This window comes from Hibiscus syriacus, unplaced genomic scaffold (genome assembly GCF_006381635.1).
Source record: "Hibiscus syriacus cultivar Baekdansim isolate YM2019G1 unplaced genomic scaffold, ASM638163v2 tig00112159_pilon, whole genome shotgun sequence".
In the NCBI taxonomy this organism is placed as follows: Eukaryota; Viridiplantae; Streptophyta; class Magnoliopsida; order Malvales; family Malvaceae; genus Hibiscus; species Hibiscus syriacus.
Genome location: NW_024063263.1, coordinates 1,676,023 through 1,702,869, shown reverse-complemented (window position 1 = coordinate 1,702,869; position 26,847 = coordinate 1,676,023). Strand labels below are relative to the sequence as shown.

Sequence of the window (26,847 nt, the reverse complement as noted above, 5' to 3'; positions counted from 1 at the left end):
TGAGGATTTTGCCCCCATGGTCACTAACAACTAGAATACTCCTCTTTTTGAAACAATCAAATCATTCACTTTAGCAACTAAATAAGTCAGTCTTTGCATATGTCGACACAAAAAAAGAATCATTATGGCTCGCTTAAAAGGTGTTCAGAAAGCCATTTCCAGGTGCATCTCTACTTATTTAACTTCTCTTGAATCTAATATGCTTCTAGATCTTGAATGCCTCCTTGATAAAGATGAGACTTTATGGCGACAGAAAACCCGCTCTGATTGGATTACCTTTGGTGATTGCAATACAAAATATTTTCCCCGGAAGACAACCATTCGGAAGCAACGAATCAAAATTATGGCTCTCAAACTTGATGATGGCGACTGGTGTATCAATGCTGATACTCTCAAGGAGGCCACCATCAACTATTTCAAGGATATTTTCTCCCTTGATGCCGCACCTATTGACTCATTTACTGCCCCTAATCGTTTCCCTCATATTTTGGGATTTGTACTTGCTACTCTAGATGATATCCATTTCGATGAGAAAATCCACAATGTTTTGCTTTAAATGGCCCCTCTCAAAGCCCTAGGGCATGATGGCATGCACGCTAAATTATGTTTGTCGAACAATCCATGACATCTTTACCTGTGGTGACTTAGAACCAGACCTAAACAAAACGATTCTCGTCCTCATTCCCAAAGTGGATAATTCATAACACTTTTTCTGAGTTTCAACCCATCAGTCTTTGTACAGTTATCTACAAGCTCCTCACTAAAGTTATTATTCGCCGCTTGAAGGGCATTATGCCCATTCTATTTAAACCAACTCAGACGAGCTTCATTTCTGGTAGGTCCATCACCGAAAATATCATTATCAACCAAGATATTATCCACTCAATAGGGCAATCAAATAGCCAACTTGGTAGGATGGCTATTAAAGTCGACTTAGAAATAGCCTTCGATAGATTGGGGTGAGACTTCATTCATGAGACCCTTTGCTTTGCTAGCTACCCACTTGGATTAATCTGGGTAATAATGCATTGTATCTCCTCTTCCTCCATGGTGGTTCAATGACATGGATATTTAGTCGCTGCATTGACCACACTGTGAAGCTTGGAGCATATACTCCTTTACGTGTGTCTCGTCAGGGCACAAGCATCTCCCATCTCTTCTTCACGGATGGCCTCATTCTTTATGGACAAGCATCCCAAGTCCAAGCTAATATTATGAACCACGTTCTAGCCGAGTTCGGGAAACTCTCTGGTCATAAAGCTAGCAAACGAAAAACATATTTTTTCTCACCAAAAACCTCTATCGGCTCTTGCAATCCTATTTATGACATGTTGAGTTTTTAATAAGTTGATACACTTAGTAAGTATCTGATGCAGAGGGATCTGAGACAGATGATGTTGAGCTGTAAGATTGCACCTTGATGGCGCTGAGATACCATGAGTTGGCAGATCAGCGCAAAGGCGGGAATTGATTGTGATATGTTCCTCATTGAGGCCGTTTTAAGTGTGCTTCAGTCTTTTGGCCATAACTTTGGCTACGGGTGTCAGAATCGCGCATAAGACCCCAATCTAGAAAGCTCTTTTCGACGCGCACGTTGTCCACATTAGCTATGCTCCATGTGGCCTTTTTTCGACCTCAAATTCTGCCATTTTCCCCTCTGAATCACTAGATTTAGATATTTTTTACTATTTATGGTAATATTTCGATTGTCAATTAGGAATTCATTTTAAATCCGATTTCGGCCGGATTTTTTGCAGATTGCTTATTTTATTTTGAATTTCAATTTAGAGTGAATTTCGGGATTTTGCTATTTTTGGTAAAATTTCGATAAACAAGATTTTTGGCTATAACAGTCCGGCTTGTGGACTGATTTTGGACGGTTTTGATTTTATAATATTTTATTAAACTCTAGAGACTTTTTTTCTCTGGTTTTTGGGCAAATTTTCTCTTGTGAATCATCTGTTGGAACTATCCTACATGATAATCGTTATTCTGTCTGGCGTCAGTTGGTGTCAGAGCTTCAACATCTTCCTGGGAAATTTCACCAGTTTCAATGGTTGGAGGTCGTGGTCGTGGTCGTCGTGAGAAGGTTCTGAATGAGGAAGCCCAACGCCGTGATCGCAACGTTCAGGATGTGATGATTGCGGATTTACAGAGGCAAGTCGCAGAATTAACCCAGCGTCTAGCGGCGTAGGATTTTGAGGATCGTGAGGCCTCTAAACACGATACAAATTCCGCTTTCGAAAACCCATATCACAATCGTGCTCTATTCCGGGAACACCGTGGTCAGGAGGAGCGTCATGGAGACCTTAGTTTTCGGGTTGATCTTCTTGAGTTTTCTGGTACGTTACAGGCTGAGGGATTTGTGGATTGTATTAATGAAGTGGAGTGTATTTTTGAATATAAGGAAGTCCCCGATCGTGTGAAAGTGAAATTGATCGCCATCAAACTCAAGGGCAGAGCATCTGTGTAGTGGGAACAGTTGCGACGTTCACGAGAAAGACAGGGCAAGGCCAAGATCACTGATTGGGAGAAGATGAAGGGTCACTTCCTTCCCTCCAGCTACACGCAAACCTTATTTCAACGACTTCATACGTTGAGGCAGGGGTCGCGATCAGTCGATGATTACATAGAGGAGTTTTACCAATTGGTCGCCCGGAATGATTTATCTAAGACGGAGGAGCAGATGGTGGCACGATATTTGGGGGGGGTTACGCCAGCCCTTGCAAGATGTCCTCAGCCTTCATTCACTGTGGAGTGTTTCGGAAGCATACCAGCGTGCACTTGCTGTTGAAAAACATCAAAATAGGAGACCAATGATCAGGAGCGATCACAACAGTCGACCAGTTCGCCCTCAGGATTCCCGTCCTGTTCAGCAGCCACCGCAGGGTAATTCTAACCCTACTATTAGATGTTTTCGTTGTGGTGAACAAGGGCATAGGGCGACTGATTGCAGGAAGCCTGCTAGTCAAAAGGGCAAAAATTTGTTGATTGAGGAAAACGCGAAAGACGAGACTGAGGAGATTAGTGAACTCGTGTATGATGATAATGAGACTGATGATGTGTTGTATGGAGATGGTCATGAGACTCTGGTCGTTCGCAAGAGTTTATTTACCCCCAAGGGCGATTCAGGGGACGATTGGTTGAGAACCAATATTTTCCACACGACCTGTACAGTTGCAGATAAAGTCTGCAAAATGATCATTGACAGTGGCAGTTGTGAGAATGTAGTGTCCGATGAGGTTGTCCAGAAATTGCAGTTGAAGATGGACCATCATCCTAAACCATACAAGTTGTCATGGCTAAATAAAGGAAGTGAGGTAACAGTTGATAGGTGATGCCTCATATCATTTTCAATTGGTAGAAAATATTTTGATAATGTCTGGTGTGATGTTGTGTCTATGGATGCGTGTCATATATTGTTGGGTCGACCTTGGCAGTATGATCGTAGTATTATTCATGACGGACAGAAGAATACATATTCCCTTAGCATCAAGGGAAAAAAGATTATGTTGGCTCCCCGGCGGGAATGACTCACTCCTACCCCGGTAACCAATAATACTAACCTGCTTTCTATGTCCAGGTTTTTAGATGAGATTGAGCATGGAGGTGTGGTCTATGCCTTACTACCTTGCGAGAATAGTGTAGTAGACGTGGATACGGATTTACCAGTAGAGGTACAACGGTTGCTAGTAGAATTCTCTAACTTGATGCCAGAGGATCCTCCTCCTGGGCTATCGCCTATGAGGGATATTCAACATCAAATTGACCTTGTTCCTGGGTCAAGTTTACCAAATCGACCAGCATATCGCCTCAGTCCGAAGGAGGCTGAAGAGTTGCAGCGACAGGTAGAAGAGTTTTTGGAGAGAGGCTATATCCGAGAGAGTATGAGTCCATGTACAGTCCCTACCCTGCTAGTGCCAAAGAAAGATGGTTCTTGGTGTATGTGTGTTGACAACCGAGCGATCAACAGAATTACAGTAAAGTACCGATTTCCAATTCCTCGTCTAGATGATATGTTAGATCACTATCCGGTTCTAAGGTCTTCTAAAAAATTGACCTTAAGAGCGGATACCACCAAATCAGAATAAGGCCTGGAGATGAGTGGAAGACAGCATTTAAAACACCGCAAGGTTTGTATAAGTGGATGGCCATGCCTTTTGGGCTATCCAATGCGCCCAGTACGTTCATGAGATTTATGCATCAGGTCTTGCGACCTTTTATGGGGAAATTTGTTGTAGTTTACTTTGATGATATCCTCATTTATAGTCCGACATGGACTTCACACTTCGATCACCTCCGTGCTGTTTTTGAGATGCTGAAAAAAGAGTGCTTGTTCGTCAATCAGAAGAAGTGTTCTTTCTTCACTACTTCTGTGACTTTTCTTGGTTTTGTTGTGTCTACTGACGATGTTCATGCAGATCAGTCAAAGATAGATGCAGTCTTGGAGTGGCCCAGACCAAGGACCTTATATGACATCCAAAGTTTCCATGGATTGGCATCTTTCTACCGTCGGTTCATTAGAAATTTCAGTACTCTGATTGCCCCTATCACAGAATGCCTCAAGGGGCGTGATTTTCAGTGGTCTGAGGAGGCAGAGGCCAGTTTTCAACTGGTCAAACAGAAGATGATCGAGGCACCAGTTTTGGCACTTCCTGATTTTGAAAAAGTATTCGAGGTAAATTGTGATGCATCTGGCGTTGACATTGGTGATGTTCTGAATCAGGCAGGTCGTCTGTTGCTTTTTTTAGTGAGAAGCTATCAGGATAAAAAAAAACTACTCCACTTATGACTTGGAGTTCTATGCCATAGTTCAGTTCCTGAAGCATTGGCATCACTACCTAGTACAGAAGGAGTTTATTCTATTTACTGATCATGAGGCCTTGAAGTACATTAATGGCCAACACAAGCTGAGTAGACGTCATGCCAAGTGGGTGGCATACCTGCAAGAATTCACTTTTACGCTGAGGCACTAAGCAGGGAATTTGAACCGCGTCGCAGATGCCCTGAGTCATCGTACCTTACTCCTCACCACCATGAATACCAAAGTTGCAGGCTTTGAGTCGTTCACAGATATGTATGCAGCTGATCCTTCCTTTGGAAGAATATTTCAGGAAGTAACTGAGGGTCACCGTCATGATTTTGTTTTGCATAATGGGTATATATTTCGTAGATTACAGTTGTGCATTCCAGATTGTTCATTGAGGCAGCAAATTATAAGTAAACTTCATAATGAGGGACACTTTGGCCGAGATAAGACCTTGGCCCTTATCTCTTCTGACTTTTATTGGCCCAAGTTGACTAGTGATGCCCATTATGTGGACTGTTGTTATGTGTGCCAGCGGTCTAAGGGAGTTCTCACCAATACGGGCTTGTACACTCCCTTACTAATTCCTGAAACTCCTTGGTTCGATGTCAGCATGGATTTTATACTAGGCTTACCCCGCACCCAAAGGGCCTCGGATTCTATCTTTGTTGTGGTTGACAGGTTTTCCAAGATGGCTCATTTTGTAGCTTGCAGAAAGACTATGGATGTTGACCGGATTGCCCATCTTTATTTCAAGGAGATTGTGCGTTTACATGGTGTTCCTTGATCCATCACTTCAGATCGTGATACTAAGTTCATCAGTCATTTCTGGAAGAGCCTGTAGGGGAAACTGGGAACAGAGTTGAATTTCAGTAGCACCTACCACCCCCAGATGGATGGCCAGACCGAGGTGGTTAACAGAAGTTTGGGAAACCTTTTTTAGGTGTTTAGCAGGAATGAAGCCGAAATAGTGGGATTTGGCATTGCCTCAGGCAGAATTTGCCTACAACATATCAAAAAACAGAACCACAGGTTTAAGCCCATTTGAGATTGTCTATGGTCAGAACCCATCCGGGGTGCTGGACTTAGCCCCTATTCCACGTATAGGACGTTTTAGTCCTAAAGTAGATGAGATGACAAAGTATCTTCGGGGTATCCATGAGCAGGTGAAACAGACCATTCATGAGAGCAATACCAAGTACAAGACTCGGGTTGACAATCATCGTCGTTAGGTACTTTTTGATGTTGGTGGTTTTGTTTGGGCTGTATTAACTCGTGATCGTGTTCCTGTTGGTGAGTATAATAAGCTTAAGGATCGGAAGATTGGACCTTGTGAGGTCGTTCAGAAGATCAATGATAATGCTTACAGGTTGCGCCTTCCAAGTCACTTGAAGACTTCTGATGTCTTTAATGTGAAGCACTTGAGTCATTGTTTTGTGGATTCTGATGACACTACTCTGAACTCGAGGACGAGTTCTTTCCAACCCGGGGTGACTGATGCAGAGGGATCCGAGATAGATGATGCTGAGCTGTCAGATTGCACCTTGATGGCGTTGAGATACCATGAGTTGGCAGATCAGCGCAAAGGCGGGAATTGATTGTGATATGTTCCTCATTGGGGCCGTTTTAAGTGTGCTTCAGTCTTTTGGCCATAACTTTGGTTACGGGTGTCAGAATCGCGCATAAGATCCCAATCCGGAAAGCTCTTTTCGACACGCACGCTGTCCACATGAGTTATGCTCCATGTGACCTTTTTTTCGACCTCAAAATCTTCCGTTTTCCCCTCCGAATCACTAGATTTAGATATTTTTTACTATTTATGGTAATATTTCGATTGTCAATTAGGAATTCATTTTAAACCCGATTTCGGCCATATTTTTTGCAGATTGCTTATTTTATTTTGAATTTCAATTTAGAGTGATTTTCGGGATTTTTCTATTTTTGGTAAAATTTCGATAAACAAGATTTTTGGCTATAACAGTCCGGCTTGTGAACTGATTTTGGAATGTTTTGATTTTATAATATTTTATTAAACTCTAGAGACTTTTTTTCTCTGGTTTTTGGGCGAATTTTCTCTTGTGAATCATCTGTTGGAACTAGCCGACAGGATAATCGTTATTCTATCTGGCGTCAGTATCTCGATGTCCCAGTCATTCACCAACGCATATGTTGTTCCGACTACGACTTTATCATTGAAAAGATGAATCCAAACTTACTTGATGGGGTGACCCGTCCTTCAGTCATTTTCCCCTTGTCCGAGCTATTCATCGCCTCTGGCAACAAGCTTGGTCGATACAATTACCTGGATCCCTCGAGAGTACAACATGCTTGTTGATGTCATCACTAAGCTCCCTGGTGTGCCTTACAACATCAGATTGATCCTATCGCCTCCACAGACTTTGCAACCCCTTATTAGTAGAGATGTATTGGTCATCTATACCTTAAATCTGTTCGAACCTAGTCTTCTAGATTAGGCCTTTCTTATTCAAAAAAAAAATTATGAATTATTTTATATTGAATGTTTATAGTTTTGACATTCATGATATTCGAACCCGGATCTCAAGAAATAAAAATTATTTTTGTATACCCAAAAACATCCACAAGTTCATCGTTAGTGCTTTTGTTGATATTGTTGTTTGCCTACTGTCATCATCGTCATTGGAATCCGATACACTGGAACACTGCCGCCGGTGATACTTGGCGGTTATTTTTGTGCTTTGGACTCTTCTTGTTGATGTCTCAGACAGACACTGTAGTTTTGGGCGTCGTATAGCTCAGCATACAAAGAAAATGGTGTAGAAATATTTTTTTCTGGTTAAGTGTTCCTCCATAGATGAATAATGGTGATCTCTCGATTCGAACAAGTTATTTTCTACATGTTGGGTCCATGCGTGTAGTGATGGTTATTGTAACAATGATTAAAGTTTCGATTAGGATGGACACGAGATCCGAATTCAACGGGTTTCGAGTTAATTTGACTTAATTTAATCAGTTTTTTTAAATGGATTTGGATCGGATCAGATCATTTTTTTAGTAAATAAATATTTAGGCCAGGTCTAGTTCAGATTTAGGGTAAAAAAATACTCGACACGACTCTACCCAAAAAATAATATAAATTTACCTTATATATTTAGAGATAATTATAATAATAATCTTCTAAATATTTTTTTTTCAATTAGATCCCTATTTTTATTGAATAAAAAATAATTTTTTTATAAATATATTTATTTCAGTTGTGTCGAATTAACTCAGATTTTATCTCAAAAAGATTAAATCAAATTAGGGTCAAGTGAAGTCATCTCTAAACTCTAGTCGAATCAAATTTCAAACAGAGTGTATATAATTTCAAATCAAATTAGATTAACCAAAAATTCGACCTATACCCATCGATACTCTCGATTCGAAGCTTGTGCATATTTGTAGTTATTCAATGACAATCTTGGACACAAGAAAAAGAAAGTTAAAAGGAAAATGCATAAGCAAACCAAGTCTAGGACTATATATGATACTCTTCTTTCCATTTTTTAATTTTTTATTTCCGTTTATAATATATACTCGTGATCATCTTTTTTATTTTTTGTTTTTATTGATCGACGATGATACTAATTTTTCGTATTTATGTTCTTTTGTGTTTTGTGATTTTCAATGAATCTATTTATATGACACGTTTTTATGTGTCTTTGTAACGCGTCTTCTTCTACCTTTTGACATATTTTTCATTTATTTGATCGTTTTTCATTTTTCTTTTTCTAAGAGTTGATTTGATGTTATCACGACTGATTAAAATGGTGTTTATCTTATTTGTGATTTTTAATAACTTGATTCCTTTTTGGTTTGTTTGATTATGCAAACAGATATGTTTGTAATTATTTTTGTTCAAGTTTTTTTGTTAAATTTTTAATCTTTATGTGATCTTAAATTGTTAATTTTGTTTGAATGAATTTAGAAAAAATTTCTAATTATGTGTTTAATTTATGATTGTGAATGAAAATTTTTATTATAATTTGAGATATTTTTTATTTTAAATGAAATTAAACAAAATAAAATTAATTGTTTGTATAAAAAACATGAGAAAATAACCTCAGCGACCAAAAATCTCATATAATATACGATTTTAACCAACTTTTTCCGGATTTGCCAAAATGACCAACAAAAACGCAATGCGATCGCTAATTCGCAACGCGATCTCCATTATCGCAAATTCGCGTTGCATTTTCGCAATGCGATAGTTGAAAATCGCGTTGCGATAGTCTACAGTATCATTGCGATTTTCCCAATTCGCAATGCGAATAAGTAAATCGCAACGCGAATTGGGAAATTCGCAATGCGAATAAGTAAATCGCAACGCAAATTGGGAAAATCGCAATGCGATACTGACTATCGCAATGCGATAATAAAAAATCGCAACGAGATACTTACTTTCGCAACGCGATACTGACTTTCGCAACGCGATAATACATAATCGCAATGCGATTTTCAAAGCGCCATTAGTATCCTTGCCAAGTATTTTATTTTTAAATTCCAAACATGAATATAAATATATTGGAACACTGAACTGTCCACAGTATATCCCGTAATCGCAACTCATAACCTAAAACCTAAAATCACAACTCAGTCCCATCTCCATCTCTCACTCTCTCACCCATCTCCGACGAAATTCGTCCCCATCTCCGGTGAAATCCGTCTATCTAAATCTCTCAGAGCCACCCTCACAATCAGAAATGGAAAATCAACCAAATCAACCAACGAGGGTTAGTTTTTTTAATTATTTTCTTTTTGAAATTTTTGCATTATTATTAGGTTTTTCATATTGAAATTGATGATAGGTTTACTGGTAATTTCAATAATAGATTAACCATTTCACTTAGATTGCTTATTAAATCAACCAAGAATCGCAACGCGAAATGCAAATCGCAACGCGATTTTAGTTTCGCGTTGCGATTCTCTCGTTGCGATAGTCATTTTCGTGTTGCGATTTTTCATTTTCAGAAACTATTCTTCTTCTGCAAATTGAAACTTGAATGAATTGCATTACTTCAACCAAAAAATAAAGACAAATACGAAATTCACAGTGTTGCATATTTAAGTTTGAAGAATAAACTACTACTATTTATGTTTATTATTGTTTTTGGTATATCTTCACAGTGTAGTTTTTGGTATATCTAATTTAGTATGTTTATTGTTTTTGTAGAACTTTTATTCGGCTCAATTGACCTTGAGAAATAAAAGTCAGCCTGGCCAAAACAATTGCGTCGAAGCTTTCACCTGCACAAAGAAAAATGTTTGAGGATACATGCTTTGGGCCATGGCTGAAAGTACAACATCCCGGTGGAGATGCGATGTTGACACACCTGTTTCTTCAAACCATGACTAGAGATCTACCAGAGACTATACAACGTCGTGATGAAGAGATATGGTTTGATTTTCCACCGGCGTATACGTGTTTTGGGCGGGAGGAGTTTTGCTTAATCACCGGTCTACACTTCAGACACGATGATGTAGGTCGGTACACTAGACACATTACCCGCCCATCATGGCTATCCCGGGTTTTTCCTGAGCTGGAGAGGCCGAGTCTACACGTAGAATACCTGACAAGATTTTTGAATAATAAAGATGGTTTTACTCGAATGGATGACGTCGACGTTGTCCGAGTATGCCTTCTAATTCTTTTGCATGCCGGCTTTTTAGGCAGAGAGGCCAGACAACCTATTCCAAATGATCTAATCAAATTGGTAGAAGACCTAAATGCGTGGAACCTGTTTCCGTGGGGCTCGTATTTATGGAAAGCTACATGGAATAAGTTATCGTCTGCCTTGGATGATCGAAAAGTTTGCATGGCGATGGTTCCAAATACACTTTGACAGGCTTTATTTGGGCCTTTAAGGTAAGAATTTTTATATAATGTTACCAAAATTATAAGTAATTATTTAACAATTACTAATGTTTGTTATTATATTGTTTGTAGATTTGGATATTTGAGGCCTTTCCCGCCATGAAGACATATGCAATAAAAACTTCAAATAATATTCCCAGGGCTATTTCCTGGAAGAGGAAACGAACCTTGCAATGGGAAGATTTACTACGGTATACGACAATAAATAATGTAAGTTAATAAATACTACCATATGTTATAAACAAGTTATTACTAGTATACATTTAACTTTGTTTAAGCTTTTATATTGTTAGGAGGCCAACACTCCTCTACAGAGGCTGACACCCACGGAAGCTGAGCTTGCCACTGATTGGTGGCAAGCTAGTAAGCGTTTTTTGATGGAACGGTTGATGAGCAGCCTCCACTTCGGGAGCCATCACCTCGCCCAGAGCTATCACCTCACCTAGAGCCATCATCTGATCGACCCGGCTATACACCTCCACAACGACAGCCATCACCTATTCTTTCACATCATCGAGCCTCTTCTCCACCATCACCGCAAGATAGGCGACCGGCAAAGATGTCACGACGTTTATCTCCCTGTTCTCCACCTCCACCTCAACGGGATGAGTTAGGGGAGTTACGTGATGAGGTCAATGCCTTGCGTGAGGAGGTCGGTACTTTACGCAAAGACGATGGTGCATGGCGTGTTGAGGTGTCTACATTACGCGGTGAGGTAGCCGCTCTACGTGAGATGGTAGCATCGTTGCAGAATGAGGTTCATACTCTACGCAACGAGGTAAGTTTAAGATTTTTCATACTCGTAATTCATTCGGTTGCTGCCAATCTGTTTTTGTTAGTATTTGTTTTTGGTTTTGTTTTTGTCTTTTGGTTGAAGTAATGCAATCCATTCAAGTTTCAATTTGCAGAAGAAGAATAGTTTACTTTCGCAACACGAAAATGACTATCGCAACGCGGAAATGGCTATCGCAATGCGAAATGAAAATCGCAACGACAAAATCGCAACGCGAAATGAAATCGCAACGACAAAATCGCAACGTGAAATGAAAATCGCAATGCGATTTGTGTTTCGCGTTGCGATTTTGTCGTTGCGATTTCATTTCGCGTTGCGATTTTGTCGTTGCGATTTTCATTTCGCATTGCGATAGCCATTTCCGCGTTGCGATAGTCATTTCGCGTTGCGATTTTAAGTTTCGTGTTGCGAAAGTAAACTATTCTTCTTCTGGAATGTTTATATATGTTGTCCTTTTAAATGTTTATATAAGTGCTTACTTCTGGAATGTTATCTGAGCATTTTGTGAACTATGATAGAATAATGATTTGGGTGAATACAATGCTAGTTTGAAACATATTTGTCTTTGTTTAATATCATGTCTGTTTATTTACTGATTTATGTATTAATTTTTTTTAGCGGCCCGATAAGGTGGATGCTTTACGTCGGGTTTTCCTTGCACGACGGAGTTCACGCATCAAACGGCGTAGACGTGCTATTACGTCTCCGTTCACCCCAATGGTGCGAAGACTCCGCAAGAAGAAGCCCGACTCACCGATCATCCCTCAAGAGTCCCCTCCAATCGTTCAAGAGGCCCCTATTCTCCCTCAAGATTCCCCCCCACCGTTCAAGAGGCCACTGTCATCGTTGAAGAGGTCCCTCCCACCATTCCAGAGCCCGATTCACATGGGGTAATATATCGAAGTATTGAGAAACCCCCACCGGTTCCGGATATGATGGATGAGAGTTGGCTCTCGTATGAGTTACCGGCTAGTACCCTTCCGGTATCTGAAGTGGAGAGGAGACAACTACCGGAAACAATTGTGGATAATACCCTTTGGGCTAAGACCGCAGTTGATTTTTATCTACATGAGCGGAGCCAAGGGTGTTACACTGACATCAACAAACTCAACGATGAAATGTTTTTGTTGCTTGATCGGTCTTGGTGGGGTGTGCTATTAGGGGTTGAAGACAGTGGCTATTTGGATGGGGAGGTAAGACTATATTTGTCTTATATATGATTTTGATTAATTTGTTTAAAAATTAATGTAATTCACTAATATATGTATTTTTTTTGTAAAACAGCATATCGATGCATGGGTGTTACGTCTACTAATAATAAGGAAGCTTAGGAAAAATAAAAAAAATTCGCTATATACAATAATGCCGACGGCTTTTCACGCAGTTCACTTGAAGAATCAACGAGATGAATCATTTTTGTTGGGCAATGGACAAGCTAAACTTTATCCTGCATGGTGGGAGGTCGATAAGGTTAGTGTTAATTTTTTAAATTTTTTAAAGGTGTTAATAAATAATAAGTGCGCAAATAAATGAATTATTACTTATGATCACAGGTGTTTATCCCTGTTTTGGAACGTCGTCACTGGCTTCTCGTCCAACTTCAGCTCCCATCCCTGAAGATAATAGTGTATGACAGCATGATCAATTACATATCACTGTCTGATTTGAGAGATATTTTCAAGGGATGGAGCTCTCATTTGGCTAAATTCTTGGATGGGATTAAGTATTGGAGTCATTCTGGACACAAGAAGCCAAAGAAGTTCAATGTCACAGTTGTCAGAGACGAGACCGCGCCACAGCAATCGCCGGGAGCCAGAGGGGATTGTGGTCCTCTCGTATGCCTTTGCTTGGCGCGTTTGACGACGGGAAGCACAGAGTTTTTACCTCCCACCGATAGAGATAGAGCTGCAGTAGGCTTGGTTTCGGCATTATATGGCTAGAGCAATATATTCGAGACGCTGCCTACCTGCATCCGCGTTATGAAAGTGTCCATTGTTAATTGGTAAGTCAAATGCAAGTTTTGTTAACATATATACTCCTTTTGGTTTGAAAATGTTTGGTTAAGTACCTAGAATTCAATAATTTGCTGTTTGTAGGTTTTAGATGTGTAGGAAGTCTTGTTTGAGCAAATGTTTGGTTTCTGCAGGTTAATCCTTAAGTGAGCTGCGTGAAATGGATGTACGGGGTCACAAAGTTGTTGATTCATTGATTCAATAATTGATGAAGAAATAAGAATTATTATTATTTTTTGATTGTTTAATTGATTTGTAAAAGATGATTTGTAAATGTTGATTTGTTTAATTGATGTGTACATAATTTGTGTTGAAATGTAATAGTTGATTTGTTGATTTTCAATCTGCTTTATGTTGAAGGCAAAACAGACTATCGCAACGCGAAATGGCTATCGCAACGAGAAAATCGCAATGCGAAATGAAATCGCAATGCGAAATGAAAATCGCAACGAGAAAATTGCAATGCGATTATCATTTCGAGTTGCGATATTCTCGTTGCGATAACCATTTTCGCGTTGCGATAGCCATTTTCACGTTGAGATAGTCAAATGAATGTCTAATAAGTGATGACAACTGAACAGATCATAGCAATGTTCAAACTCAAGTTACTAATACATGCCTAACTGAAAATGTTAAAAGTACACACATAAAATACACATAATGCAAGTTTTGTTAACATATATACTCCTTTTGGTTTGAAAATGTTTGGTTAAGTACCTAGAATTCAATAATTTGCTGTTTGTAGGTTTTAGATGTGTAGGAAGTCTTGTTTGAGCAAATGTTTGGTTTCTGCAGGTTAATCCTTAAGTGAGCTGCGTGAAATGGATGTACGGGGTCACAAAGTTGTTGATTCTTGATTCAATAATTGATGAAGAAATAAGAATTATTATTATTTTTTGATTGTTTAATTGATTTGTAAAAGATGATTTGTAAATGTTGATTTGTTTAATTGGTGTGTACATAATTTGTGTTGAAATGTAATAGTTGATTTGTTGATTTTCAATCTGCTTTATGTTGAAGGCAAAACAGACTATCGCAACGCGAAATGGTTATCGCAACGAGAAAATCGCAATGCGATTTTCATTTCGCATTGCGATTTTCTCGTTGCGATAACCATTTTCGCATTGCGATAGTCAAATGAATGTCTAATAAGTGATGACAACTGAACGATCATAGCAATGTTCAAACTCAAGTTACTAATACATGCCTAACTGAAAATGTTAAAAGTGCACACATAAAATACACATAATGCAAGTTTTGTTAACATATATACTCCTTTTGGTTTGAAAATGTTTGGTTAAGTACCTAGAATTCAATAATAATTGTTAAAAGTTTATGCATGTTAATCCTCGTTGCCTTTTTCATTTCGCATTGCGATTCTATCGTTGCAATTTGCAGTTCGCATTGCGATGGTCAAATGATTGCCTTTCGCAACGCGATTCTGACTTTCGCAACGAGATAATACAGAATCGCAATGCGAGTTTCAAAGTTCGCAACAGGTTTTAGTTTCGCAAGCCAAATTTTTTGTGTATGTATATATACGCAGCAGCAACAACCATAACCTAAATCCCTAAATCGCAACTCATTCCATCTCCATCTATCACTCTCTCCGGCGACATCCGTTCCAATATCCAACGACATCCTTCCCCATCCGGCAACAGGTCTTAGTTGCGCATCTCGTTTGTTTAGTTACAACCATGAAATCATCTAATGTTGATCATGTTTGGATAGATTTGTGTTTTGGAGGGTCATGGGAGAATGTTCATGGTGTTTTACAATATATGCCTTTACCCATGAATCTTCAACTAAAACTGTCATTAAAGAAGTTAACTTATGAAACCCTAATGTTACGTGTTTCAAAAAAATTGAATTTAGAGCCCCTAAGTGGATTTAGGCTATCTTATCAGAGAAATGGTAAAGTTTATTTGTTAACCGACAATGAAGATGTTGAACGATTCATTGCTTACATTAATGTTTCAAGTGATGATGTTACATTGTATGTTGTTGAACCTAGAAGTAGTATTGTTGGGTCAGTAGCGGGTAGTAATCAACTAAGTGGGTCTCAAAACCCACAGCCTTTCTCTAATCCAAATCCAAATCAACTTTCAGCACCAAATTCCGGTTTTCGTATTGACCAATTAGACGATGATGAGCCAAGAGAAAAAATTGTGAGTACTAGTCAGTATTCGAAATTTGATCTTGGTCAATACCCGGACTTTGATATTGGTCAATACACGAATTTTGATGATGTTTCAGAAGAAGAAACAGACCCTGCGTGTAATGATTTTGATATTGGTCAATACCCGAATTTTCATGATGAAACACCGTGTCGAGGATGTTGTTGATGATAATGAGGAGGAAGTTACGACTGTGAATGAACATGTTGAACATCCATTCTGTAATTCATATAATCCTGAAGAAGAAAAAGAAGAAGAAAAAGTCCCCGAAGAAAAGAAAATGCCACGGGAGTATAACTGGAATATGCCAGAATTACTTCAGTTACCGGAAGAAGAGTTGGCAAAGAAAGCAGTTGATTGTTACACAAAAGTTATTCGTATCAAGAAAGATGATTGTTTTGATACAAAGGAAGACTTGAAGATAGCTTTGTATACGAAATGTGTGGAAGATGGCTATCAACTAAAAGTTAACAAATCAAGCAAAGATCGTTTCGAAACAAGGTGTACGATTGACAAAAACTGTACGTGGCGTATGATTGCAAAGAGGATAAAAGATTGCGCAATGTTTCAAGTTAGGACCTTTATTGATAAACATACATGTTCAAGAACCCAAGTTTTCCTCACCATAGACAGGCAAACAAAAAAGTGTTGGCTGGTTTTCTGGCTGAGTTAATGTTTTGAATGGCAGGGTATATCGGGGACATGAATTATGACTGACATGAATGCTCGGTTCAAGATTAATATATCATATTCTCAAGCTTGGAGAGCCAAATGTTATGCCTTGGAATTGTTGAGGGGGTCGCCAGAAGCATCGTTTGCCCAACTGCCGCTTATTGTCATAATTTAAAGCTGAAAAATCCTGGGTCGGTAACTCATCAAAACAGATAGAGATGGACGCTTTGAGTTGCTGTTTATCGCCATTGGTGCTGCAGTTAGTAAATCAATATAATTCTGTTGACTCATTTCTGTTAGTTACATGCATTTAAAATTTAAATGATTATATTTCTTGTGTATATTATTTTGTAGATTCGTTCGTTTATTACTTACATGCGCCCAGTTTTTATAGTTGACGGAGCACATTTGAAAGGTCGATACCTTGAGTAAACTTATTAGCAGTAGCCATGGATGCTAACAATGGGATATTGCCAATAGCTTACGGGGTTGGCAAATCTGAAACCTCTGATTCATGACATGGTTTATGGGGCATCTTAAGGATTGCATAGGTCCTATTAGCAATCTGACAATCATATCCGATAGGGCAACTCAATTGACAACGCTGTTAGAAGGTGTTTCCCAGATGCTTTTCATGGACTTTGTGTGTTCATTTGTATAGAAATCTAAAATCAAGGTCTGCTGGTATAAAAAAGCACAAATGGACATACTGGAAGGCTGTAAAGGCTTATCGGGAAGTGGATTTCAATAGCATATAACTGTTTAAGACGTGTTTCGCCTCAGTGTGCTCAAACCCTAGAAGATGTCGGGTTTGAAAGATGGTCAAGAGTACATCACTTGGAGCAAGATATGGTTTCATGACGTCTAATAGTGCAGAATCAATTAACGCTCTAAGTCGTCATTCCCGGAAATTACCCATTACTATGTTAATGGAGTTTTTCGAGCCTCTATTCAACAGTGGTACTACAAGAAAGAAACCATGCAGGTATTATTCTTTGAATTACAGGAACATTGGATATATTTACTAAGTATTATTTATTTAAATTTACAGGAACATTGGAACATCGTGTTACACCATGGACTGAAAAAAAGATAACGAAACGTGTTGTGAAGTCAACGTCATGGAGAGTTGAACCATGTTCAAACACTTTGTTTGAAGTACTGGATAATAACTTAAATGGGCTTGTCGATCTAAATGCAAGCTCTTCATCTAAACCAAGATGATTCAAGCACATATTCTATGGATTGCTACACTACAGAAGTATATCGACAGACTTATGCCGAGATTGTCTACCCTATTTCACATCCTTCTGAGTGGGACATACCAGATGACTTACAAACAGTTTTGCCACCAACCATGGACAGAAGGCTACCTGGCCGACCAAAAAGTCACGATCGTATACCGTCTAAAAAGTGGTCATACAAGGTTGACATGTGGATCACCATGCCATCACAATCATCTTTTCCTCTACCAAAATATAGATCATCATCAAAATCCAAAGCTCATATGGTGTCAAGAAAAAGGCAATCAAAATCGAATCATCTTTAAAATCCCAATCACAACTGCTTCACCTTTTGGGTCTGTTAACTAGGTGATTTTTAAATGCAACGTTGTATTATGTAGATTTTATGTGTGAACTTTTAACATTTTCAGTTAGGCATGTATTAGTAACTTGAGTTTGAAAATTGCTATGATCTGTTCCAGTTGTTATCACTTAATAGGCAATCATCTTAATGTCCATCGCAACGCGGAAATTACTATCGCATGCGAAATGAAAATCGCAACGAGAGAATTGCAATGCGAATGAAAATCGCAACGAGGGAATCGCAATGCGAAATGAAAATCGCAACGCGAATTTAATTTCGCGTTGCGATTTTCATTTTCGCGTTGCGATTCTCTCGTTGCGATTTTCATTTCGCATTGCGATACTTTTTGCCTTCAAACATAATGCATATTGAAATCAAAAATCACCATTACATTTCAATCAATTAAACAAGCACAAATAAGAATTATGTTAACATCAATTAAACAATCAACTTTTACAAATCACCTTTTACAAATCAATTAACATCAAAAATAAGCAATAATTATTAGAGAAATAACACTTCTACTATTGAATCAACTTTTGCAGCCATACATCATTTTCACGCAGCTCACTTCTGAGATTAACCTGCATAACCAAACATTGCTCAAACAACACTTTCTACACATCTAAAACCTACAAACAGCAAATTATTGAATTCTAGGTACTTAACCAAACATTTTCAAACCACAAGCCTATAAACATACCAATTGTTTATGGACATTTTTATAACGCGATGCAGGTAGTGCAGCGTCTCGTATATATCGATCTAGCCATATAATGTCGAAACCACAAGCCTACGCAGCTCTATCTATATCGGTGGGAGGTAGATACTTTATACTTCCTGTGATCAACGGTCCAACGCCAAGCATACGAGAGGACCACAATCCCTCTGGGTCCTTTCGTTTGTTTGTGGTGCGGTCGTCTCTGCTAACTGTAATATTGAGCTTCTTTGGCTTCTTGTTTCCAGAACGAGTCCAATAATTTATCGCATCCAAGTATTTAGCCAAATAAGAGCTCCATCCCTTAATATATCTTAAATAAGCCAATGATATGTAATTTATCATGCTGTCATATACTATTGCCTTAAGGGATGGGATCTGAAGCTCGACGAGAAGCCAATGGTTACGTTCCAAAACAGGATAAACACTGCAATCATAAGTAATAATTTCATTCATTTGCGCACTTATTTATGAATACCTTTAAACTCAATCTAAAATAAACACTAACCTTATCGACCTCCCACCATGCAGGATAAAGTTTAGCTTGTCCATTGCCCAACGCAAATGATTCATCTCGTTGAGTCTTCAAGTGACTGCGTTAAAGCCGTCGGCATTATTGTATACCGTGTATTTCTTTTATTTTCCTTAGTTTCCTAATTATTAGTAGACGTGACACCCACGCATCGATATGCTGTTTTACAAAAAAATACATATATTAGTGAATTACATTCCCCTGGCTTCGCTCGTGTAGATAAAATCAACTGCGGTCTTAGCCCAAAGGGTGTTATCCAGAATTGTGTCCGGTAGTGTTTCCTCTCCTCTCAGATCCGGTATGGTACTGGCCGGTAACTCATACGAGAGCCACTTGAATCCATCATGTCCGGCACGTCAGAGGGTTTCTCAAGAATCCTACATATGACGCCATGTGAATCGGGCTCTTGAATGTGGAGGGACCTCTTCAACGGACAGTGGCCTCTTGAACGGGAGGGGACTCTCGAGGAATGATAGGGCCTCTTCAACGATAGGAGTGGACTCTTGAGGGATGATAGGCGAGTCGGGCTTCTTCTTGTGGTGTCTTCGCACTATTGGGGTATACGGAGACTTAATAGCACGTGCACGCCGTCTGATGCGTGAACTCTGTCGTGCAAGAAAACCCGACGTAAAGCATCCACCTTATCGGTCCGCTAAATAAAAATACAAATATCAGTAAATAAACAGACATGATATTTAAACAGTGAAAACAAAGATAAATATATTTCAAACTTTCAACCAAAAGACAAAACAAGACAAATACTAACTTCACAGTGTTAAAGTAAAAAGTTTAGCAGTTTTGGCAGCAACCGAATAAATTTACCAAGCAATCTAAGTGAAATGGTTAATTTAAGTGAAATTACGAGTAAATTTATCATCAAGTTAATATGAAAATCTTAAACTTACCTCGTTGCGTAGAGTATGAACCTCATTCTGCAACGATACTACCATCTCACGTAGAGCGGCAACCTCACCACGTAAAGTAGACACCTCCACACGCCATGCACCATCGTTATCGCGTAGAGTACCGATCTCCTCACGCAAGGCATTGACCTCATCACGTAACTCCCTTGACTCATCCCGTGGAGGGGAGAACAGGAGATAGAAGTCGTGGCATCTTTGTCGGTCACCTATCATGAGGTGATGGTGGAGAAGAGACTCGATGATGTGACGGATAGGTGATGGCTCTCGTTGTAAGGTGTATAGTCGGGTCGATCAGGTGATGGCTTTGGGTGAGGTGATGGCTCTCGAAGTGGAGGAAGTGGAGGCTGCTCATCATTCGTGCCATCAAAAAACGCTGACTAGCTTGCCACCAATCAGTGGCAAGCTCAGCCTCCGTGGGTGTCAGTCTCATTAATGGAGTGTTGGCCTCCTAATAATATAAAACTAAAACAAAGTTAAACGTCTACTATTAATAACTTGTTTATATATGATAGTATTTGTGTTAACTTACATTATTTATTGTCGCATATGGTATTAAGTCTTCCCAATCCAACATACGTTTCCTCTTCCAGGAAATAGCCCTAGGAATATCATCTGAGGATTTTAATGCATATGTCCGCATGCTGGGGAAAGCCTCGAATATCCAAATCTACAAACAATATAATAACAACATTAGTAATTGTTAAATAATTAATTATAATTTTGAAAACATTATATAGAAATTCTTACCTTAAGGCCCAAACAAAGCCTGACAAAGTGTATTTCGACCCATCGCCCCGCAAACTTTTGCGGTCATCAAAGGCAGACGACAACTTAGTCCAGGTAGCTTTCCATATATACGAACTCCACGGAAACAGATTCCATGCATTTAGGTCCTCTACCAATAATATTAGCTCCTGAGGAATAGGTTGTCTGGCCTCTCTGCCTAGAAAGCCGGCATACAAAGTAGTAGAAGCATACTCGACAACATCGACGTCATTCATCTGAGTAAAACCATCTTTCTTATTAAACAATTTCTTCATGTCGTCGACGTGTAAGTTCGGCTTCTCTATTGACTCATCAGGAAAAACCCTGGATAACCATGATGGGCGGGTGATATGACGAGTGTACCGGCCTACATCATCGTGTCCGAATCGTAGACCAGTGATTAAGCAGAACTCCTTCCGCCCAAAACAAGTATACGCCGGTGGAAATGAAACCATATCTCTTCCTCACCACGTTGTATACTGTCGGGTAGATCGCTAGTCATGGTCTGAAGCCACAATGGGTCAAACTAGCATCTCCACCCGGATGCTGTACTCTCAGCCATGGCCCGAAGCAGGTTTCTTCAAACAATTTTCTTTGTGCAGGTGAAAGCTTCGAAGCAATTGTAGTGGCTAGGCTAACTTATTCCTTAATGTCAATGAAGCCGAAAAAATTTCTACAAAAAACAATAAACATACCAAGTTAATATACCAAAATTACACTGTCAAGATATACCAAAAACAAAACAATAAACATAATAGTAGTTATTCTTGAAACTAAAATTTGCAACACTGTTTCTGTCTTTTGGTTGAAATGAAATCGCAACGAGATAATGAGAATCGCAACGCGGAAATGACTATCGCAACGAGAGAATCGCAACGCGAAATGACTATCGCGACCAGACAATCGCAACGCGAAATGAAAATCGCAACCGCGAAATTAAAATCGCAACGCGAAATGAAAATCGCAACGCGAAATGAAAATCGCAATGCGATTTTGGTTTCGCGTTGCGATTATCTCATTGCGATAGTCATTTCCGCGTTGCGATTCTCATTCTCGAAACTATTCTTCTTCTGCATTACTTCAACCAAAAGACAAAGCAAACACAAATACTAACTTCACAGGCTAAACAGTTTAGCAGTATTGGCAGCAATCGAATGAATTTAATAAGAAATCTAAGTGAAATGGTTAATCTATTATTGAAATTACCAGTAAACTTATCATAAATCTCAATATGAAAAACCTAAAATAATGCAAAAATTTCAAAATAAAAATAAAAAAAACTAACCCTCGGAGGTTGATTTTCCATTTCTGAATGATTGTGAGGGATTTTGACTGTGAATGGTTGTGAGGGATTTCGCCGGCGATGGGGACGGAAATCTTCGGAGATGGGGACGGATTTCGCCGTAGAGAGTGAGAGATGGAGATGGGACTGAGTGTTGTGTTTTTGGGTTTGAGGTTATGAGTTGCGATTACTGTGGACGGTTCATTTTCCGATTTATTAAGAAAAAATACGTGTTTGGAATTTGAAAAAAAAAATACGCGTTAATACGAATGGCGCTAAATAAATCGCGTTGCGAAAGTCAGTATCGTGTTGCGAAAGTCAGTATCGTGTTGCGAAAGTAAGTATCTCGTTGCGATTTTTTATTATCGCATTGCGATAGTCAGTATCGCATTGCGATTTTCCCAATTCGCGTTGCGATTTACTTATTCGCATTGCGAATTTCCCAATTCGCGTTGCGATTTACTTATTCGCATTGCGAATTGGGAAAATCGCAACGATACTGTAGACCATCGCAACGCGATTTTCAACTATCGCATTGCGAAAATGCAACGCGAATTTGCGATAATGGAGACCGCGTTGCGAATTAGCGATCGCATTGCGATTTTGTTGGTCATTTTGGCAAATCCGAAAAAAATTGGTTAAAATCGTATATTATATGTGATTTTTGGTCACTGAGGTTATTTTCTCAAAAAACATCATCTTCTTCAATTTTAAACATAAAATATTTCATACAATTTTAAAAATTTTCTAAAAGGGTAGAAAAGTCATTTAGAGTCCGTATCCCTGTAAACGTATTTGTTACTAATCAAAGCTCTCTTCTTTGTTGAAAGACCAAAATTTGTAAAATGGCGGCGTCGCTGCTATTCCCTGTCCCAACTCCGACGAAAGCACCCGTTTCTTCTCCGATCAACTCGCAACTGAAATTAGTCACCTCCGGTCGCCGTTTAGTCTCAGTACCTCCCAAAACCTCCTCTCAAAATCACCGGCACCTCGAACAATCGTCTGCTTTTTCCCGTCAAGGCAATCGAAGAAAGCAAGGAGAGTGTCGAAGACTCGGTGACCGCAAAGGAAGCGGAGGCAGAGACGGAAGTGAGTGAGGAAAGCGAGTTGAGCGCGATTGGAACGGAGATAAAGAAGGCGATGAAAAAGAGAGAAGAGAATGGCGATAGCCTTGCCGGCGGAGTGACGGAGGAGGTAAGGGAAATCGAGTGGCCTGCGTTTGGGAAGGTGTTGGGGACCACCGGTGTTGTCCTTGGTGTTATTTCTGGATCTAGTGTCGTTTTGCTCACTGTTAATGCCGTTTTGGCCGAGCTCTCCGATCAGGTTTTCGCCGGTAAAGGCGTCCAAGATTTTTTCGGTTGAACCTATTTTTTTAATTTCAGTTTTCATGAAGATTTGCCGAAATATAAAGCGTTAATTTTTTATTTTAATAATATGAGATAAATATAAAATATTAACAGATTAAAGATAGTTTTTAATGTTTTAATATTGAACGTTAACATCTCTGATATCTGTGATATTCGAATTCAGATCTTTAAGGATAATAATAATTATTTTAATATTGATATTATTTGATTCGTATAAGTATTAAATAGTTTTAAATAATAATTAAATTAATAAAATGTATAAATTAAAAATAAGAATTATTATTATATCAAGATATATTAATTCTTTAAAGTATTAAATTGTTTTAAATAATAATTAAATTAATAAAATGTATAAATTAAAAATAAGAACTATTATTATATCAAGATATATTAATTCTTTAATAATCTAACATGATTATATAATAATATTTATTTAAAAGTATTTTAATTAATTGATAATACATACAATTTAAATACATAATTATTTGCATTCAAAATCTCTAAAAGAATTATCATTTATTTAGATTAGAATTACATATTATAATCTTAATTAAATATTTAAATATTCTCTTTTCTCAAAAGTCAACAAATAATAATTATTGTATTTCTTTTTTTGTTTTTATTCGTCATATTCTTTATAAATACTAAAATAAATATGTCGTAATCGTTTTTTAATAATAATTTTGATATCTTTTTTATTTTATATAATTTACTATGTGATCAAATTTATCTCTTAAAATTATATACTTTATCAATATAGAGCATAAATTATGAGATGAATGAATTATATTATAATATAATCGCCATAATTCAGTTAAACATATAATTTATTAATTCATAAAGCATTATCAATAGTAAAAGTAAATGTTAATTTTTCTAGAGGTCTTGAGAGCAGTGATATTGTACGTGTATAAATTGTTAATAAATTAAATAAATTCTCAATAACTATTATCTTATAACCACCTCGTATTATTAAAACAAGTAAAAAAATTAAAATTTAACAGGAGATTTTTTTAAATTTTAATTGATATTAATTATATCATAAATAACTCCAACCCTATCCTTTTTGTATATATATATAAAACATAATGGCTTAAATTAGTAAGGTCAGATTTATTTTAAGGACTGGATTTTAAAAATCTAAAAGTATAAGGGATAAAGTAATTAAGTTAAAATATAAAGACTAAATCCATAATTTATACACAATACAACTACTAATCACCAAATTTAACCAAATAGTAAAAACCTTGTCTTTTTCCCAACACCACCCACTCCCAGTCTCCCCCAACTCAGATAACGAGCTTCGTCCTTAAACGACAACAGCAACCCTTCATTTCACTCCATCTCTATCTCCTCCATTAATTCTCATCAAACCAAAACACCCCACCAAAATTCTGAAGCTCAACCCCAGAAACCACCGTGGGTCACTTCGAAAATCCTCGGCACTGATAGCAAGCTCCTACAAAGTGGTATTGGAGCACGAAGGCAAGTCTACGGAGCTAGAGGTTGAAGACGATGAGAGTATTCTATCAAAGGCGTTGGAGGGCTTGGACGTGCCGCATGACTGTAATCTGGGGGTTTGCGTGACTTGTCCGGCTAAGCTGGTGAGCGGCACCGTTGATCAGAGCGAAGGTATGCTTAGTGATGATGTTGTGGACAGTGGGTTTGCTTTGCTTTGTGTATCGTATCCTACTTCGGATTGCCGTATTAAGACTATCGATGAGGAACAACTGCTTGCTTTGCAGTTGAAAACAGCTAATGATTGAAACTCTTGTTCTTTTCTTTTCTGTTGTTGTGTGTTGGATGATGAGATTGGTCTTGAACCAATTGGAGTCGGCTTGTTTGATTTGTATTTAGAGGAATACATTCCATCAAAGTCACAATAATTTAAAAGAATTGTTATTCTTTCTTAGAAATTTTGGATTCGAGTAAATACGTCTACAAGACCTACATATGTTGTCAAAAAGCAAAAAAATTCTAAACATATATTAACTTATAATCATCTCAAACTATTTAAAAATTATCGTCACATGACATTGATGACACAAAATATATCTCTCTCGGGTCTTTCCCTCGTACCTTTTCCAATCTTTCCATACCTATAGATGAACAAGGAGAAAGATTGATCCTATAAAGGACCCATGTGTGCAAACAACCTGGTAAAATTATGAATTATTTTATATTGAATGTTCATAGTTTTGACATTCATGATATTCGAACCTAGATCTCAAGGAATAACAATTATTTTTGTATACCCAAAAACATCCACAAGTTCATCGTTAGTGCTTTTGCTGATATTGTTCTTTGCCCACTGTCATCATCGTCATTGGAATCCGATACACTGGAACACTGCCGCCGGTGATACTTGGCGGTTATTTTTGTGCTTTGGACTCTTCTTGTTGATGTATCAGACAGACACTGTAGTTTTGGGCGTCGTATAGCTCAACATACAAAGAAAATGGTGTAGAAATATTTTTTTCTGGTTAAGTGTTCCTCCATATATTAATAATGGTGATCTCTCGATTCGAACAAGTTATTTGCTACATGTTGGGTCCATGCGTGTAGTGATGGTTATTGTAACAATAATTAAAGTTTCAGTTAGGATGGACACGAGATCCGAATTCAACAGGTTTCGAGTCAATTTGACTTAATTGAATCAGTTTTTTTTAAATGGATTTGGGTCGGATCATATCATTTTTTTAGTAAATAAATATTTAGGCCAGGTCTAGTTCAGATTTAGGGTAAAAAAATACTCGACACGACTCTACCCAAAAAATAATATAAATTTACCTTATATATTTAGAGATAATTATTATAATAATCTTCTAAATATTTTTTTTCAATTAGATCCCTATTTTTATTGAATAAAAAATAATATTTTTTTATAAATATATTTATTTCGGTTGTGTCGAATCAAGTTCGGATTTTATCTCAAAAAGATTAAATCAAATTAGGGTCAAGTGAAGTCATCTCTAAACTCTAATCGGATTAAATTTCAAACAGAGTGTATATAATTTCAAATCAAATTAGATTAACCAAAAACTCGACCCATACCCATCGATACTCTCGATTCGAAGCTTGTGCATATTTGTAGTTATTCAATGACAATCTTGGACACAAGAAAAAGAAAGTTAAAAGGAAAATGCATAAGCAAACCATGTCTGACTATATATGATACTCTTCTTTTTCATTTTTTAATTTTTTATTTCCGTTTATAATATATACTCGTGATCATCTTTTTTTATTTTTCTTCTTTATTGATCGACGATGATATTAATTTTTCGTATTTATGTTCTTTTGTGTTTTGTGATTTTCAATG

General features: G+C 37.9%; 2 protein-coding genes across 2 annotated transcripts; both read left to right on the top strand.

Annotated features, from left to right (window-relative positions):
• The first annotated feature begins 343 nt into the window (after positions 1-343).
• On the top strand, positions 344-25,336 carry LOC120175199. Its single transcript, XM_039181879.1, has 5 exons — positions 344-544; positions 996-1,199; positions 1,265-1,299; positions 9,694-9,699; positions 24,841-25,336. Exons 1-5 carry the CDS (start codon positions 344-346, stop codon positions 25,292-25,294), a joined length of 900 nt encoding a protein of 299 aa, XP_039037810.1. The 3' UTR covers positions 25,295-25,336.
• On the top strand, positions 22,481-23,523 carry LOC120175053 (preprotein translocase subunit SECE1-like; the record flags this gene model as incomplete). Its single annotated transcript, XM_039181763.1, has 2 exons — positions 22,481-22,498; positions 23,182-23,523. Coding segments are annotated over 2 exons (360 nt in total), but the record flags the coding sequence as incomplete, so codon positions are not given.
• Positions 25,337-26,847: the final 1,511 nt, after the last annotated feature.

Bases quoted from the DNA above. Each gene is read 5' to 3' on its own strand.
- LOC120175199 (XM_039181879.1), top strand. From the start codon at position 344: ATGGCTCTCAAACTTGATGATGGCGACTGGTGTATCAATGCTGATACT. The intron at 545-995 runs GTTTTGCTTTAA...TTGCTTTGCTAG, and splicing joins TCGATGAGAAAATCCACAAT to CTACCCACTTGGATTAATCT. The intron at 1,200-1,264 runs GTCCAAGCTAAT...TCATAAAGCTAG, and splicing joins TTTATGGACAAGCATCCCAA to CAAACGAAAAACATATTTTT.